The following is a 13,894-nucleotide window of genomic DNA, read 5'->3' on the forward strand; positions in this document are numbered from 1 at the left end:
ATTTTACACTAGATGCACAAAAATCACCAAATGCAGAGATAATCATCTATATTTTCAGGATCAATAGCAATATTCAACATACCGATATGATTTTGAGCAAAAGAGCAACTTATTTTTTATTTACTGCAAGTTTTCAACAGCCAATAAATCACTCAATTTAACATCAGAAACTTAATGCTTGAGGAAAACATGCAGAATCAATTATAAATAATATGTAAAGAGATTATTAATAAATTTTATATACAATCACGGCTTATTATAGAATAAAATAGCCCTTTATTATCATTTTACACTATATACTGTTAGCGAATGAGGCTAGCGGCCGCCTGGCGTAACAGGAGATTTTCTGGCGAAATTTCTTGTGAATAAATGCTTAAATCCCCGAATTCTTCATAGATGTGGAGGTAAAACAGTCTCGATTCTTGTTTAAAAGCAAAGAAACCGTACAGTTAGCATTAATTTTACTTATATTGACAAAGTACAATGCTACTATGTTAGCGAATGAGGCTAGTGGCCGCCTGGCGTAAACAGAGCTTTTGTGGCAAAAATTCTTGTTAATAAATGCTTAAATCCCCGAATTCTTTATCGATATGGATGTAAAACAGTCTCGATTCTTGGTTAAAAAAAACAACAACAACAAAAAAAGTGCAGTTAGCGTTTATTTTACGTAAATATGTCGAAGTACAATGCGTTGTCTGTTAATGAATGATTGTCGATTCTTGGTTAAAAGTAAACTATGAGGCTAGTCAGTTACGAAAATTAGCTACCTCCTTGTGTGAACAAAGAAGAAAATTCCTGCGAATAAATGCTTCACTCATCCATGCATGGTACGAAAAATACAATATTTACCTTGAATCCTCGAACAAATCACTCCTAAGACAATCCTTACTGTTTGTATGCGGTACAACTTTTGTAGTTAAATCCAATCGTAAGTAAATCCAAGCTGAAATCCGACATGGGCGCGTGCCATCTTCGGCTATTACTAAATGAAGCTCGGCCCCCTCTGATAAGGCGTCGTGCAAAGAATGACGAATTGAGACGTCAATAGTGATGATATCTATGATTGAATATGGTTTATTTCGTGATAGATTTATTTCCATATCGCACAGCACTTCTGGTGACCATTGTCTTGTGTGAGCGTCATCACAAACAGGAGAGGGATTTGGACTTACTTTTGCCCTTATTTTTGGTTGAGCAAACAAGTGATGAAAGTTGGTTGGTGTCCATCCTGCACGGCGCACACGCGTTCTCACTTTTCACGCTTTGACCCAGCAGGGGGCGCCGTTTGTGACAGCATGGCCTGTGTGTGCTCACCACATTTTGTGCTTTCATCGCTCCATCCACAAGCTTCTTCTCCTTCTTCACCGCAGTTTTTGTCTTTGCGTCGCACCTGATGTGATGTTCTTCTTTTTCCCCGCAGATTCTCCCACCAGCGACTCAGCCAGGTCAAAGGTGAGTTGAGACTCATCGCCCTTAGCGTTAGTATGTCATTTCCTCTCCCAACCCATAGACTTCATAATGTATTGACGGGGCGTGGGGCCGATAAATAGGGGGCCTGCATTGTTGGCGAGGCCGTCAAAGCTGACCGAGTGGAATCACAGACAAAGAGCTTTTTTCATTGAAAATTCTTGTGAATAAATGCTTAAATCCCCAAATTCGTTATAGATGTGGACGTAAAACAGTCTCGACTCTTGGTTAGAAGCAAAAAAAAAAAAAGTGCACTTAGCATTTATTTTACATAAATATGTCGAAGTACAATGCTAGTCTGTTACTGAATGTAGCTAGCGGCCGCCTGATGTAAACAGAGCTTTTCCGGTGAAAATTCTTGTGAATAAATGCTTAAATACACAATTTTTTTATAGATATGGATGTAAAATAGTCTTGACTCTTGGTTAAAAGCAAAGCAAAACATGCAGTTAGCGTTTGTTTTACCTAAATATGTTGAAGTGCATTCCTAGTCTGCTAATGAATGTTGCTAGCGGCCGCCTGATGTACACAAAGCTTTTCCGGTGAAAATTCTTGTGAATAAATGCTCAAATCCCCGGAGTCTTTCTAGATATGGATGTAAAACAGTCTCGATTCTTGGTTAAAAGCACCAAAAAAAAGTGCAGTTAGCATTTATTTTACATAAATATGTCGAAGTACAATGCTAGTCTGTTACTGAATGTAGCTAGCGGCCGCCTGATGTAAACAGAGCTTTTCCGGTGAAAATTCTTGTGAATAAATGCTTAAGTACACGATTTTTTTATAGATATGGATGTAAAATAGTCTTGACTCTTGGTTAAAAGCAAAACAAAACATGCAGTTAGTGTTTATTTTACCTAAATATGTCGAAGTACATTGCTAGTCTGCTAATGAATGTAGCTAGCGGCCGCCTGATGTACACAGAGCTTTTCCGGTGAAAATTCTTGTGAATAAATGCTCAAATCCCCGAAGTCTTTATAGATATGGACATAAAACAGTCTCGATTGTTGGTTAAAAGCAAAAAAAACGTGCAGTTAGCATTTGTTTTACGTAAATACGTCGAAGTACAATGCTAGTCTGTTAGTAAATGTAGCTAGTGGCCACCTGATGGAAACAGAGGCTTTCCGGTGAAAATTCTTGTGAATAAATGCTCAAACCCCCAAATTCTTTAAAGATTTGGACATAAAACAGCTTCATCCTTGGTTAAAAGCAAAAAAAAAAAAAAAAAAACATGCAGTTAGCATTTATTTTACGTAAATATTACGAAGTATGATGCCAATGCAGTAGCAGCTAATTTCTCCCATTGATTTTTTTCACGTTTCAAAATACATGCATGGTACGAAATATATAATAATTAGCTTGAATCCTCGAACAAATCACTCCTGAGACAATCCTTCATGTTTGTATGTGTTGGTACTTTTTTAATAGAAATCTGGTGTTAGATCACTGTGTGCGTGCGTTTGTGAATAGCTCCTCTTGATGTGGGCGGCCCCCTACTTGAATGCGAGGCGCAGTGCATGACCGATCTGAGGCGTCAATACATTATAAATCTATGGCCAACTGTTAGCATTTGTCAAACAGTAAAACAGCCGTCATAAGCTAGCTAAACTCTACGTTCAGCCAGGGTTTTTTGGGGGGTGAAAATAGATACTTTGCATCTGCATGGCTTTTCGCTACCTGCAGGGCCTCGCTTCGTCCCTGTGATGTCATCGGTTGCCGATTTAGGGGCGACATGTGACTTAATAATGTTAATGGTTCTCTCTTTGTTTTTGTGATGCTTCCAAGGAGAAGGTAGGGAAGGGGGGGTACCAAAAGGGAAGGGTGCAAAGGGAGGACTGTAGAAATGTCAAAGGCGCAAAGTAGTGTTGCACCGATACCAATCCAATTTTCTAGCATCAAGCGCTGTCAATGGCAGCCAGTGAGGTAAAAAAAAAATAAAATGTGTTGCACCCTCCCACCATTGAGTTTATCACTTGTAGACGTCCAATCAGTTTGAACTGGGAGGGTGACAGACAGATTCCACGCCTAATGGCAGCCAATGAGCGAAGCAGTCTTGCTAGGATTGCACTTTCATAAGAGCATTCAATGTGAATACAAAATAAAATTCATGCATGTTTTTTTAAACGATGCAAAATTGCATTTTCATTTCACAAGAGCAATAAATGCATTTGAAAATGAATTAAAATACCTGAGTTTAGCCTCAAACGGTATTAAAAAAATTAAGAAATAAGGATCAAAGTACAAAAGAACAATTGGCTAAAATGTATAGCAAAAGTCCGCTAGCTTAAATGCTATAAAATGCTCACGCTTTTTTTTTTATTAAATGCTCTAAACAAATCATTCAAACACTTATTCCCACAAAAAACTGCTGAGTGTACCTCTAAACTAAATTTAAAATGCATATAAATCATTAGCTCAAACAAAAGCTTACAACCTTATGTTGGTCTTAACAGGGAGCAGCTGGACCCAGCCATGTTAAAAAGTAGATACAGATATGTGCTGTATCTGTACTGAGTACAAATTAGCGCTGCAAATATCGATTATTTTAGTAGTCGATTAATTGATGAACTTGTTGAAATAATCAAGTAATCGGATTAGGAACATAAAAAAATTAAAATACCTGAGCTTAGCCTCAAATGGTATGAAAAAATAAATGAATGAGGATCAAAGTACAACAAAAGAACAATTGCCAAACTTGCATAGCAAAAACCTGCTAGCCTAAATGCTATAAAATGACACATAGCCCAACAAAAAATGGCTAAATATACCTAAAAACTAAATTGTGAATGTATAAAAAAAACTTTTGCTCAAACAAAAACTTACCTTATGTTGGTCTTAATAGGGAGCAGCTGAATTCAGCCATGTTGAATGAGTTATGTCTAGGCCTGCAGCTATCGATTATTTTAGTAGTCGATTAATCGATGAACTAGTTAGTTCAAATAATCGAGTAATCGGATAAGGAACATGAAAAATTAAAATACTTGAGCTCAGCTTCAAACAGTATAAAAAAGTAAATAATGATGTATGTACAATAAAAGAACAATTGGCTACTTACATAGCAAAAGTCAGCTAGCTTAAATGCTACAAAATGCAAATATTTTTTTATATGATGCTCTTTACCAATGGTTCAGACACACATTCCTACAAAAATCAGCTAAATATACCTATAAACTAAATTACGAATGCATTAAAAGAAAACATTAGCTCAAACAAAATGTTGGTCTTAACAGGGAGATGCTGGATTCCCCCATGTGAAATGAGGCAGACAAGATGGCAGTGTATCCACCCAAATCAATACAACCTAATGCAAACACTTCTAAGTAAACCATTACAACGACACTTTAAATAAACGAATACCCAAAGCCGCAAAATTTAATTCAAATCTTTTTTTCAAATCGATTACTCCAGTTTTTCGATTAGTCGTTGCAGCACTAGTTATGTCATATTCACTGTTGCCACTAGAGAGCAATGTATCCACGCAAATCAATAAAACTAAATACAAACACTTTCAAAAAACCATTACGTCACTTGAATTAAACTAGTGCTGTCAAATTTATCGCGTTAACGGGCGGTAATTAATTTTTTGTAATTAATCCTGTTAAAATATTTGACGCAATTAACGCATAAACGGAATGACCCGTTCATGCGTTGACTCAAACAGTTTACAATGACACAGTTTTAGCACATTGAGAGCAAAAAGGCAGAGAAATGCGAGTGGTTGCCCAGCTTCCCATCATGCATTTGGGCGGAGCAAAAGACAATCTTTTTCTTAACACGCCTAATTGAACACAACGCAGAACATACGGTATACCATTTGCAGCCACCGCTGACAGTCATGTTTGCCCAACTTCCCATCATGCATTTGTGCGGAACAGTTAAGTCGCTACAGTATCATTTAGTAAAAGCACAAAAATGATATTCCTATCTCTTAAAAATAAGATAATGTTCACAAAAAGAAACGCCCTCAATGCAAAGACAACTGGCATTCCCAATCAAATGGCTTTGTAAAATACACATAAATGTTAATAATGCCATCTTGTGGATTTATTGTTATAATAAACAAATACAGTACTTATGTACAGTATGTTGAATGTTTATGTCCGTCTTGTGTCTTATCGTTCCATTCCAACAGTTATTTACAGAAAAATATGGCATATTTTAGAGATGGTTTTTTAAGCTGTGATTAACTCGATTAAAAATTGTATTCGTTTGACAGCCCTAAATTAAACGAATCCTCGAAGCAGCAGGATTTGATTCGTACAGTATATTTTAAAACAAAAACCAATGAACTTGGTATTGGTACGGTATCGGCCGCTACCACACAGCTGGGTATCGATATCGGGAGCCAAAAAATGGTATCGGTGCAAGACTAGTGCAAAGCGTCCAATTGAGGGCAAAGGATGCAAGATTGCAAGCGTGTGCCTTTGTCCTGACGAATGTCTCTGTGATGGCAGGGTTCCTGGGGTTCGGGCAAGGACCCCTGCGGCCGAGAGCTCCTGGTTTCCTCCATTTTTGCCGCTGCCGGCCGCAAAAGAAAGAAGTCCAAAGAGAAAGCGCAGCCCAGCAGCTCTGACGACGACCTAGACGGCCTTTTCTCCAAGAAGGAAATCCCCGGGCGGAAGGGCGACGACGCTCAGGGGGACGCCCGAGGAAACGGCGAACGGGGGGATAACGGCGGCGAGTCAAAACCCGGAACCGAGCGGGACGCGAGACGCCGCTCCCCGGACGACGTCGGGGGGAAAGCCGAGCCGTCGTCGGAGCCCGGCGCGTCGGCCAAACCGAGAGCGGGCGAGGCGGACGTGAGCTCCGTCGCCTCGGACTATTCCACCGCCTCGTCCGTCACCTTCCCGACGGCCGGCGAGTCCCTGGCGCTCGGCCCCGAGCCGCAGGGCGGCGAGGAGGCGGACGACGAGCGCAGCGAACTGGTCAGCGAAGGCCGGCCCGCCGAGACCGACAGCGAGGGCGACTTCCCCGTGTTCGGCGGCGCGGCCGAGACGGAAGGCCGGCGTCTTTTCCCCGCCCAGAAGACGACGGAGCGCGACGCGCTCTCTCGTCGCCGGTCGCCACGAAACAAGACGGACAGCGAGTCCTCGGCGGCGAGCGGAGAGTGTCGGGCCGAGGCGACGGCGCGCTTAGCCCGGGTTCTGGAAGTGATGAAAAAGGGGCGGTCCACCAGCAGCCTCAGCTCGTCGTCCCGCAGCGAATCGGAGCGCTCCGAGCCCGCCGCCTGGCACCTGAAAATCACCGAGCGCCTCAAGTTCCGGCTCCGCTCCTCCTCCGACGACGCCTTCCCCCCGAAGAGCCGCTCGGCCGAGGGCCGGCGCAGGAACAACGTGCGACGGCGCCACACCGTGGGCGGACAGCGCGATTTCGCCGAGTTGGCCGCCATCCACGACTGGCGGGAGCAGGGCGGCGCCGACCGGACGGCCGAGCCGTTGCCGTCGGGCCGCCTCCGACCCCGCCGCGCCTCGCAGGACTCGGACATCCGCGACTGGCTCGGCCTCCGAGGGGGCGGCCCCTCCGCCGCGCCTCCCAAAGCCGTCCCCGAGGACTCCGACGTCAAGGACGCGCCAGCCGCTAACGGCAAAAGCAAATCGGCGCCGGGGGACGACGCGCACCCGCACAAACTGTCGGGGGCGCAGGTGGTGCGCTCGCGCTTCTACCAGTACCTCTGACCCCGCCCCCTTAACCAGGATGAATGTGTTGATATCGTACGAATGTGCTCTCTCAGCTGCACAGTAGTTGTTTTTTTTTTTTATATATTACAAAGTTTATATGTACATAACGTGTGCGGACTCAAACTCAAGCTCCTCTTGCACGCCCGTTTAAAAAAAATAAGATAAAAAATCTATGAAGAATGTACGACTTTCCTACGTTAACAGACACGTTGTGTGTTCTTACAGTGTACGGCGTTCTTTGAAAAGTAAGAATTTAAGAATGGACGTACACATTAACTCAATGTCTGCCACTGACGGCAATAGACGTCCAGGCAATGAGTTCATTGTTGGGTCATTTAGGTCCATGAAGGAATAATCGCACAATATTGTGCAAAAAAGCCATCTGTTTTTCCGTCCCGGTACTTTTGCCCACTGTTTGGTTACTCTTCACAGAGACAACAGCCAGAGAGTATCTTAACAAATATATTACAATTTTATCAAATAAAATGAAATGTAATGGAAGCCTTACAAAAAAGTATGTAATACTTGGTGTAAGATCCTTGAAACAAAACAAAACAAAAAAATCCCAATCTGTCCAAGTATTGCCCTATTTGATGTCAATGTATGTGTTTGTCATCTAAAAAGAAAAAGTGCCTCTTTTTGCCCCTTTTCTTACTGTTTGTATGAATTTTAAGATGAGGAAAGCTCCAACTCATTCCGACACGTTTCTCTCCATGTTTCTCACGCACACATGCGAGTGCAACTTTGTCCTCTCCTCGAAGAACACTGGAAATAAATCATCTTTATCATTACTTCATGAGTGGTCTCTTGTCATTCCATCGCTGTCAGTCCTCCCAGTCCAAATGGATTGGACGTCTAGCGCCGTCATTGGCTCTGAAGCATGATCATTCACTGCCAGAAGCACTAATTAAAAGATAAAACTCCTTTCCAATCTTATGAAAGATATTTTCCATCTGGATTCAAGTTTTTGACTTACTGACATCCACCGGCTAAAACCGGAATTACACTCAAACTAATGGGCTGCCATTGTCAAGAATGCATACAGCAGGGCCGAGAACGAAAATTTGCCATGTGGCATTTTTTTTGCCATGGGGCAAAATGGATTTTGCCATGTTATTTTTTTTTGCCATGTAGCAAAATTGATTGTGCCATGGGATATTTTTTTTGCCATGTGGCGAAATGGATTTTCCCATGTGGCATTTTTTTTTGCCATGTGGCAAAATGGATTTTGCCATGTGGAATTTTTTTGCCATGTGGCAAAATTGATTGCGCCATGTGATATTTTTTTGCCATGTGGCAAAATGGATTTTGACATGTGGAAAAATGGATTTTGGTTTGTGGCTTTTTTTTTTTTTTTTTTTTGTATTTGGCATTTATGACATTTTTGCAGGCCATGCACGTCCATGCCATTGACGGCTATGCACGTTCAAATTTTCCATTCATAGCTGTCAATGGCTTAGCCTTACTTGGGTGCCGGTTGAACGTCAATGCGCTGTAATGTAAAGTGTATGTTCAAAAATCACAGCCACATGTTTTTCTGCCATTTAAAATTAATGGAAAATTTGGACGTGCATAGCCGTCAATGGCATGGACGTGCAAGTCCAGCAAAAAATGCCATATACCAAAAAAAAAAATGCCACATTGCAAAATCCATTTTGCCACATGGCAAAGAATGCCACATGTTAAAAAAAATGTCACATGGCAAAATCCATTTTCTCACATGGCAAAAAAGAATGCCACATGGCAAAGTCCATTTTGCCACATGGCCAAAAAAATGCAACATGGCAAAATCAATTTTGCCACATGGCAAAATCCATTTTGCCACATGGCAAAAAATGCCACATGTTAAAAAAAATGTCACATGCCAAAATCCATTTTGCCACATGGCCAAAAAAATGCCACATGGCAATATCCATTTTGCCACATGGCAAAAAAAAAAAAGCCACATGGCAAAATCCATTTTCCCACGTGGCAAAAAAATGCCACATGGCAAAATCCATTTTCTCACATGGCAAAAAAATGCCACATGGCAAAATCCATTTTGCCACATGGCAAATACCACTTTTGGTTCTTGCTGTCTCTCACTGCGCATGAAACAAAAAACAACTTGGTTGCCAACACGTGCTCGCATCCAGTGGGCGTCGACTCTACTGTGACGTCAGTTCGAGGACACGCCCCCTTTACATTTCTACACATTTAGTCGGAGAGGAGCGAGACCACCATAGGATTAAGGTTTACGTGGAAGAGGTAAGGAGTCCCACTTGATGCATGATAGCTAAATAATTTTAGTGGTAATTATTGTTATTTTGAAAAACTTTGTGTTCAAACGTGAGCTTTTGTTCCTTTATGTGTTAAATACAGTATTTTTTAAGTGAATAACTCATTTTTAGTATAGTCGGCTAACTGTTTTTCAAATGCTAATTGAAAATGTTTTATCAGTGTACACATTTTTAAGTCACATTATTTTATTACTAAGTTATGTAAAGGAACGTGTTCTTATGTTACACAACTTGTCAAACCGGCACAACAAGTTGTCAGTGGTACATGTGTTGTTATTTGTGAAATAAAATCTCTGCGACAATCTCTTATTTCAAGGACTGCTGATAATATCGAGGAAAAAGAGAGGAGGAGTCTACGTGGAACCACAATTATTTAACCTGAAACGCAGTTGGTGACTTCTTGTTTGGCAGCATTTCTGCGTGAAACTTCTTGTTCTCGTTGGCAAGAAATATGTTGGTATTGTCCGTCTTCATGGCGTCGTTAATGTCGCTAACGTGGGCGCAAACGTCCCGCTGGGGGCCCTGTCCCACACCTAAGGTGCAGCCAAACTTCAGCCTTGAAAAGGTAAGGAATGTACGTCACTGCATAAAAACCGATGCTAACCTGACTTTTTTTATTCTGTAGTATTTGGGTCGTTGGTACGAAATTGCCAAGCTTCCTACACGATTCGCGAGAGGAAAGTGCATCGAGGCTAACTACTCTCTCCGACGAGACGGAACCATTCGGGTTTTGAACAAGCAGTTTTAGTGAGTCTTGATTTTCTATTTTTTGGTTCTAGACGTCTGATCCATTTGGATAGGTAGCCCTGTTTGCTGGAAAAAAAAATTCGTTGTTGTTGTTAAATGTGTTGATTTTTTTTTTGTTTGTTTGTTTGGGGGAGAGGGGTGAACTTTTTTTTTGGGTCAAAAATGTTGAATTTTTGTTAAAATGATGGCTCTATGGTCGAAATGTTTTTTTGTGTTGATGTTTTGTTAGGGGGAAGAAATCAAAAATGTATATTTTTCTCAAAAATGTTGGATTTTGTGTTTTTAAAAATGCTGGCTTTTTGGTCAAAAATATTTTGTGGGGGCTTGTTAAATGTGATTTTTTTGTTAGGGGGGACAAAAATGATTTAAATTTTTTTTTTTTTTTTTTTTTTGTTAAATGTGTTGATTTTGTAAGGGGGGATCAAAAAATATTTTTTGTCAAAAATGTTGGATTGTATTTTTAAATGCTAGCCTTTTGGTCAAAAATGTTTTTGGTTTTTTTTGTTGTGTTTTTTAAATATGTTGATTTTTGTTAGTGGGGAATCAAAAGTGTTTTTTTTTTTTTTTTTTTTTTTTTTTTTTTTTTTTTTTTTTTTTTTTTTTTGTAAAATGTTGGCTTTTTGGTCCAAATGTTGTTGTTTTTTTATTTGTTCATTAAATGCGTGAGAAGGGTCAAAATTTATTGTAAAAAATGTTGGATTTTTGTTAAAAACAAAGACATGGCTTTTTGGTCAAAAATGTTTTGTTTTTTGTTTGTCGAATGTGCTGATTTTTTTTAGAAGGTGGATCAAAAAATATTTTTTGTCAAAAATGTTGGATTGTTTTTTAAATGTTGGCCTTTTTGTCAAAAATGGGTTTTTTGTTGTTGTGTTTTTTAAATGTGTTGATTTTTGTTAGTGGGGAATCAAAAGTTTTTGGGTTTTTTTCGGGTAAAAAAATGCTGGCTTTTTGGTCAAAAACATGTTTTTGGGGTTTGTTAAGTAGGAGTGGATAAAAAAAATTGTCCAAAATGTTGGATTTTTTTTTCAAATGCTGGCTTTTTGGTCAAAAATGTTTTTGTTTTGTTTTGTTTTTTTTGAATGTGTTGATTTTTGTTAGGGGGGATCAAAAAAGATTTTTTTTTTTTCGGTTAAAAAATGTTGGATTTTTGTTAAAAACAAAAAAAAGGGTTAGGGTTTAGGTTAGGTTAGCTTTTTGATCCAAAATGTTGATTTTTTTAAATTATTATTATTAAATGTTTTGCTTTTTGTTAGGGGGAAAGGGTAAAAAATGTTGGATTTTTTTGAGGGGGGGGTATTTTTGGGCCAAATTTGTGTGTGTGTGTGTGTGTGTTGTTGTTGTTGTTGTTTTTTGTCAGACATTTTTCTACCACAGAACCAGTTAATTGAATCGGATAATTCACCGAATGGATTGTACGTCTATTGCTGTCAATGGCAGCCAATGAGTTCATTCAACATTCTGTCTGTGTTTGGACAGTAAAGAAAAGACGAGATCAGCAGAGGGGACAGCGGTGATCCCTGACCCGAGAGAACCATCCCGAATTGGAGTTAGCTTCTCCTACTGTGAGTCTTTTTTTTTTTTTTTTTTGTAAATAGTTTGCATTGTAGTCGTCACTAAATTCAATAAAGTTATACCTCGTGAGTGATGACAAAAGACGCAAGCGGAACTTTTCTGTCACAATAGAGGCTTGTTTGCTAGCGTCGCCCGTGTCCCGGTTAAGTCCACGCTAACATTCTCGTGACTCGTACACACAACAATGGTTTCTTGATAATCAAACTTTGTATAGAGGCAAAAAAAAAATCATCCTAGCTAAAACCTAACGCTAGTTTTTTTTGTTTTTTAACCTCAGTCACACCGTACAGCCCGTACTTGGTCCTGAGTACGGACTACGAAGAAGTGGCCGTGGTCTACTCGTGCACAGACGTCCTGCGCATCTTCCACATAGAGTTCGCGTGGGTCTTGAGCCGCGCGCGCTTCCTGCCGCCCGAAACGTTTCGCTACGCGGAAGAATTGCTTCTGGGGGAAGGCATCGACCTTTCTCCCATGACCTTTACCGACCAGACGGGATGCAAGGACGACTGATGCGGTACTCCGTTAACTCGTGCCCGTCCATCGGACAAAACCAGATTTCGTCTACTGAATATCGGCAAGCCGTCCACATATTTAATATATTACGGTCATTGAAGGTCAACTTGAACTTGTAGAGAGGGAGATGTTACAGGATTTTTATCATGATATCAAATTTGCTTTTATGAATATACAGTTAGCCTCTTTTGTGATTTGGTTCTATTTCATGTCAGTTTAACAAAAGGGGAATAAATGGACTAATATTGGAATCCTAATTGATTATATGATGTCATCATTAGTATTTATGCTATGTTTTGTGTTGGACAGCACTTATGATTACAATAAATATTTGTGAGACTCATATTGTGTATTGTATTGTATATTGTGGACTGCGGGACAGCTTGAAGTTGTTTGGATGTTAGTCGAGGTTCTTTATCCACCATCCGCACAATCTTTCGTTGAAATCTCTCGTCAATTTTTCTTTTCCGTCCCCATCTAGGGAGGTTAGCCACAGTGCCGTGGGCTTTACACTTATTGATGACACAGTGTAAGGTAGACACAGGAACATTCAGGTCTTTGGAGATGGACTTGTAGCCTTGAGATTGCCCATGCTTCCTCCATTTCCTTGTCAAGTCTTCAGACAGTTATTTGGTCTTCTTTCTTTTCTCCGTGCTCAATGTGGTACACACAAGGACACAGGACTGAGGTTGACTCAACTTTAATCCATTTTAACTGGCTACTAGTGTGATTTAGTTATTGGCACCACCTGTTATGTGCCACAACAGGTGCTGTTAATTACACAAATTAGATAATCATCACATGATTTTTTTAGAGTGCCAATACTTTTGTCAGGCCCATTTTTTGAATTTTGTGTAAAATGATGATGTTTTTTTTTTTTCCATTCTCTTTTGTGTTTTTTCATTGCAAGCAAAATCGATGAAGATATCACTACCAAAGCATTTGTAATTGCAATCATTTTCCGGGAGAAATTGAGCATTATCTGACAGATTTGCTGGGATGCCAATACTTTTGGCTATCAGTGTAGTAGGTGAATTCATGACCGATAGATATCAAAACAGTTTGCCTGACTTAGTCTTCTTACTAGAGGGATGCTGAATCCTGTTGTTAAATCTTGTAAGCATCGCAATTAGGGCTGTCAAAATTATCGAGTTAACGGGCGGTAATTAATTTTTTCAATTAATCACGTTAAAAATTTTGACGCAATTAACGCACATGCCCCGTTCGAGCATTAAAATGACAACAGTGTCATGGCCACTTGTTACTTGTGTTTTTTGTCTCCCTCTGCTGGCGCTTTGGTGCGACTGATTTTATGGGTTTAAGCACCATGAGAATTGCGTAATTATTGACATAAAAAATGGCGAGCTACTAGTTTATTTTTTGATTGAAAATTTTACAGATTTTATGAAAACGAAAACATTAAAAGGGGTTTTAAAATAAAATATCTATAACTTGTACTCACATTTATCTTTTAAGAACTACAAGTCTTTCTATCCATGGATCCCTTTAACAGAATGTTAATGTTAATGTCATCTTGCTGATTTATTGTTATAATAAATACAGTACCTATGTACCGTATGTTGAATGTATATATCCATCTTGTGTTTTATCTTTCCATTCCAACAATAATTTACAGGAAAA

The 13,894-nt window shown here is 39.9% G+C and overlaps 2 protein-coding genes across 5 annotated transcripts in view; both read left to right on the forward strand.

Moving 5' to 3' along the window:
• Nucleotides 1–7,933, forward strand: part of LOC130908943 (rho GTPase-activating protein 21-like) — a 122,070-nt gene extending 114,137 nt beyond the window's left edge. For all 4 annotated transcript variants that reach the window (XM_057824907.1, XM_057824906.1, XM_057824904.1 and 1 more), the window contains 2 exons: nt 1,421–1,452; nt 5,919–7,933. In XM_057824907.1, the coding sequence (XP_057680890.1) occupies nt 1,421–1,452; nt 5,919–7,139 (1,253 nt within the window). In that variant the 3' untranslated portion in view covers nt 7,140–7,933. The remainder of the gene's footprint in view (nt 1–1,420; nt 1,453–5,918) is intronic.
• Nucleotides 7,934–9,259: 1,326 nt separating this feature from the next.
• On the forward strand, nt 9,260–12,592 carry LOC130908946 (apolipoprotein D-like). Its single transcript, XM_057824912.1, has 5 exons — nt 9,260–9,389; nt 9,738–9,986; nt 10,047–10,168; nt 11,645–11,730; nt 12,018–12,592. The coding sequence occupies exons 2-5, from the start codon at nt 9,873–9,875 to the stop codon at nt 12,248–12,250; spliced, it is 555 nt and encodes a 184-aa protein (XP_057680895.1). The 5' UTR covers nt 9,260–9,389; nt 9,738–9,872; the 3' UTR covers nt 12,251–12,592.
• The last annotated feature ends 1,302 nt before the right edge of the window (nt 12,593–13,894 follow it).

This window comes from Corythoichthys intestinalis, chromosome 20 (genome assembly GCF_030265065.1).
Source record: "Corythoichthys intestinalis isolate RoL2023-P3 chromosome 20, ASM3026506v1, whole genome shotgun sequence".
Classification (NCBI taxonomy): domain Eukaryota; kingdom Metazoa; phylum Chordata; class Actinopteri; order Syngnathiformes; family Syngnathidae; genus Corythoichthys; species Corythoichthys intestinalis.

Bases quoted from the DNA above. Each gene is read 5' to 3' on its own strand.
- LOC130908946 (XM_057824912.1), top strand. From the start codon at position 9,873: ATGTTGGTATTGTCCGTCTTCATGGCGTCGTTAATGTCGCTAACGTGG. The intron at 9,987-10,046 runs GTAAGGAATGTA...TTTATTCTGTAG, and splicing joins CAAACTTCAGCCTTGAAAAG to TATTTGGGTCGTTGGTACGA. The intron at 11,731-12,017 runs GTGAGTCTTTTT...TTTTAACCTCAG, and splicing joins TGGAGTTAGCTTCTCCTACT to TCACACCGTACAGCCCGTAC.